This window comes from Oppia nitens, unplaced genomic scaffold (genome assembly GCF_028296485.1).
Source record: "Oppia nitens isolate AA-2021 unplaced genomic scaffold, nextdenovo-longstitch-racon4-pilon3 scaffold27_pilon_pilon_pilon, whole genome shotgun sequence".
NCBI classification, from domain to species: domain Eukaryota; kingdom Metazoa; phylum Arthropoda; class Arachnida; order Sarcoptiformes; family Oppiidae; genus Oppia; species Oppia nitens.
In genome coordinates, this window is record NW_026533207.1 from 1157721 (window position 1) to 1162302 (window position 4582).

At 23.8% G+C, this 4582-nt stretch overlaps 1 protein-coding gene across 1 annotated transcript; it reads left to right on the forward strand.

Annotated features, from left to right (window-relative positions):
• Window positions 1–902: 902 nt before the first annotated feature.
• Window positions 903–4045, forward strand: LOC128954405 (uncharacterized). The gene is made up of 5 exons (XM_054299984.1): window positions 903–998; window positions 1085–1147; window positions 1245–1606; window positions 1688–2765; window positions 4040–4045. The coding sequence occupies exons 3-5, from the start codon at window positions 1326–1328 to the stop codon at window positions 4043–4045; spliced, it is 1365 nt and encodes a 454-aa protein (XP_054155959.1). The 5' UTR covers window positions 903–998; window positions 1085–1147; window positions 1245–1325.
• Window positions 4046–4582: the final 537 nt, after the last annotated feature.

Genomic DNA, 4582 nt, shown 5'->3' on the forward strand with positions numbered 1-4582 from the left:
CATTTTCTCTACGTTCCCGAAGAGAAATCAAAATTTTAATGCATATTTCTTATGCTTATTTTTGATGCTTTATTTAAACCTATACTTTAAAAAAAATTTCTTAATTTTTTTTAATTTGGCCGCCATTTTCTTTATGTTCCTGAAGAGATATCAAAATTTTAATGCAACTTTTCAATACATTATTAGTAGTCCTCTAACCGAATCTAAAGTCAGAATTTCAAAATTCGCAAAATGAAATGCTACAGACAGACAGACTCAAAAAGCCATTATAGATTTCAGTAAACAAAACTTTTCAAGTTTTTTTTTTGAAAATAAATAATTAGATGGCATTTATATATTGTACATTAAATATAATATGTGTTTAAATGTTTGATAGAAACGTGTAATTCATAGCATTTTTATTTAATAGCAATTGAACCGAACTGTAGTTTAATAAAAAGTAAAAGAAAAAATAATTTATATGTGTTTTTCTTAACCAATTGAATTAAATCAGTAATAAATGACAATTGATTTATATCTAAATTTGAAAAATTAATTATTATACTAATTAAACAAAAAGAAACAATTTTTTTAAAACTGGAAAATAATTGCTAAAACCCGGAACCAATAGAATATCCGTTAACTACTCTAATGTATTATAAATATATTTTAATAGTCTATTAATACATTGTATTAATAGTTAATACTATTGATTCAATAGTATAGCTGCTATACTACAGTATAGTACAGTACTTGAATGTATTGTTTACTATTGAAAACATGAGGTTTTAGTTAATTATTAAATTAAACAATTAATTACTGGTTTAGTGTATATTAATATTGGATTAACTTTTAGTTATATTTGATAGTATTTTGTAGTTAACAATCATTTTGTTTTTATTAATTATTTGAATATTTAATTATCAAAAAAATTAATTGTTTGTTAAAAATACTGTGTTTTTTGTTTGGTTTGATTTGTATTGATTGCCATATATTTTGTATACAATTATAGCCAAAATGTAAGTCAAATTTATTTATAATATTAGTAATTAATTAATGAATATATTGTTAATAAAAAATAAATTATTATTGGATTAACTTTTAGTTTTGTATTTCATATGATTGTTGGGCGAGACTTCGCGGCCAAGACTTATACGGAAGTCTCGCCGTAAGTATTATTGAATGTTATTGTCATTTGAATGCAGTGTTTGATTGTTTCACACAATTTACTAATGAATTTGATTTATGTTTTGTTTTATCAATAGATTTGATTGAATTGATTGACGAGTTTTGTTCAGACAAAACATAAATATAAAATAAAACTAAAGTTAAGATCACTTAAGACAATGACCACAACAACAATGAAGGACTCGTTTGATCGCTTCGGTGATGATTTGTGTCAACTATTGCTTCAATATCTGCCAATCGATGACAGACTAAGACTGGAATCGGTGTCCAAACAGTGGTTGGCATTGATATTCAATACACAAACACATCTCGTATTTGATTTGAAACTATTGAAAACATTATCTTTGATTACAAAACGTCATTATTATCGGATAATTAAATGGTTTGAAGTGATTGTCTCGAAATGTCCGAACATTACCGCAGTTATCATAAGTGATTGGTAAGGGTTTTGATCTATTATTTTATTAATTAAAAAATCAGTTAATACTTAAATATTTGTTGTATATATATATATATATAGTACATCCTATCGTTCATCACTTCCGGTTGCTGTCAATAGGATCAACCGTTTTATCGATTTATTGATAAAAAACTGTCACCGATTGCGACACTTCACAATTAAATTTGATTACGACTGCCTCTGGTCGGTCATCGACAGTATGTTTGAAAGATTTTTCAGACAATTTGGCCGACAATTGTTGACATTCAAGTTTGAAGGCTATAACCGTGAATACAATAAACAATTGATTAACAAAGTGGTGGACAGTATGCCTAACCTGAAGACATTGGAGATCAAAAATAATAATAACTTTGATGAATATGAAATTACTCTCCAATTGAATGACATATTTATTGGTAATAATAATATGTATTATTCGTTACCAAAATCGTTGCAATCATTGAATATATCACTGAATGAGTCGTCGATGCCTTTGTTCGCTAAATTTGCCAAAATTTTCGGCAAACAATTGACATCATTGACGATAATGTTTTATGAATACTACTATAACTATGATTATCCCAATTGGGAGAAATGTGATCTGAAACCATTATTGGCTGGTTTTCAACAAATGCCGCGATTAAAACAATTCAAGTTTTATTTGATTATTGAATTTGACACCAATTTTATGGTCGATTTATTTTCGACAATTGGCCGCAACTGTCGACAACTTAAATCATTATACTATGAGTCATATAAATCAACTACAGTAACAATTTATCGCATGTTTACCGCAATCAACAAACATATGTCCAAACAATTGAGACGATTATCACTAAAATTTTTAAACCCTTATAATGAAGAAGAAGAAGAAATCAATTTGGTTATGACTAGCGATTTGTTTAATCAATTGAAGGGATTAATACATTTGGAACTTGAATTATATAATTGGTTATTAATTGGTGATCCGTTTTTTCATGACATTCATCTTAATCTTCCTCGACTACAGTCTATACATTGTAACGGTGTGTCCATTACTGATGAATCGATCCAATCTATTGGACAGTTGGCACACCTAATGGATGTCTATCTTCGATGCAATCAAAACAAACAGACGAGTGAATCATTTATTTCCAAACATTTACTGATCGGTACTAAAGTTAAACACTATTATATTGAATGCAATAATTTATTTAAATTACGTAAAGTATATAAAAGTGAAAACTATTTTAATAAATACTAATAATAATAATATAATTTATTATAATATTGACATTCATAATGAATTTAATTTAAGATCATTTATTTAATAAATTGCATTTAAATTTAAACATTTGAAAATAAAAATATTTCAATTATAACTAATTGTAATTGCAATTAATTATAAATTAATTAAATTAATTAATTGCATTTAATTACGGTAATAAAATAATATTGTATATAAAACATTTTTTTATATTATTAACTAAATTTCTCTATTTTTTTTAATTATAATTATTACTTAATTAATATAAATTTGCTTATATATAATTATTAATTAATCAATAGTAATTTTTAATTAATTATTTAATTATTATAATACTAATAGGAATATTATTAATATAGCTATTTATCAGAAAAAAATATAATAAATTAATGATTATTTAATATAAAATTTATGAGAAAAATTTAAAAATTTAAATATTAAGTTACTCTAATTTATTAATTAAATACTGTATATTAGTAACTAAATATAATGTATTAATTATTTAATTTTTGATTTATTGATTAGTAATTTTATAATTAATTAATTTATATAATAATTAAAAGATTTTTGTTTTGTTTTTGATAATTATTATAATAAGTAATTTAGTAAATGATTAATATTTTTTATGAATTTTAGAAATTTATATTTTAATTATTTGCATATTTAATTATAATATAAATATAGATGGCATCAAATGTTATACATGTAATATATGGTACATTAGACATGTATTAATAACTAAAATCGGACGCAAACTAGATTTTTGTTAAATTATTTAGTCATTTAATTATTATTATTTATCTTAAATATTAATAATATACTGTAATATATTATATACCCATTTGATTAATACACAAAATAAAACTCACAAAAAAAAGTATTCATATCTAATGTGTGTTTAATATCATATGTTTGTGGTATACATGTGTTATAAAAATTATTTTATTATAAATTGTTTTTTTGTGAACAATTAATTAATTAATTAAATACTTATCTAATATCATATATTGATTGAATATATTGTTTGTTTTTGAATACAACTATTATTATTATTATTATTATTATATAACAATTGATTAGTAAATCAAATGTAAGTATTATTGAATGTTATTGTCATTTGAATGCAGTGTTTGATTGTTTAAAACAATTTACTAATGAATTTGATTTATGTTTTGTTTTATCAATAGATTTGATTGAATTGATTGACGAGTTTTGTTCAAACAAAATAAAATATAAATAAAATAAAACTTAAGTTAAGATCATTGAAGACAATAATGACAGTAAAGAAGGACTCGTTTGATCGCTTCGGCGATGATTTGTGTCAACTATTGCTTCAATATCTGCCAATCGATGACAAACTGATACTACAATCGGTGTCCAAACAGTGGCTGACATTGATATTCAATACACAAACGGATCTCGTATTTGATTGGAAAGTATTTCAAAAAAAAATATTGGTTTTCAGAGCCTTATAATTATGGGTCAATTAAGTGGTTTGAAGTGATTGTCTCGAAATGTCCGAACATTACCGCAGTTATCATAAGTGATATGTAAGGGTTTTGAACTAATTTTTTATTAATAAAAATCATTTTTAATAATTAAATATTTGTTGTATATATAGTTCATACAATATTTCATCACCCGTTGCTGTCAATAGGATGAACCGTTTTATCGATTTATTGATCAAAAACTGTCACCGATTGCGACACTTCACCATTAAATTAGAATAC

Excerpts from the sequence above, each read along its gene's own strand:
- LOC128954405 (XM_054299984.1), top strand. The coding sequence starts at position 1,326 with ATGACCACAACAACAATGAAGGACTCGTTTGATCGCTTCGGTGATGAT. Across the intron at positions 1,607-1,687 it reads GCAGTTATCATAAGTGATTG|TACATCCTATCGTTCATCAC; the intron begins GTAAGGGTTTTG and ends ATATATATATAG.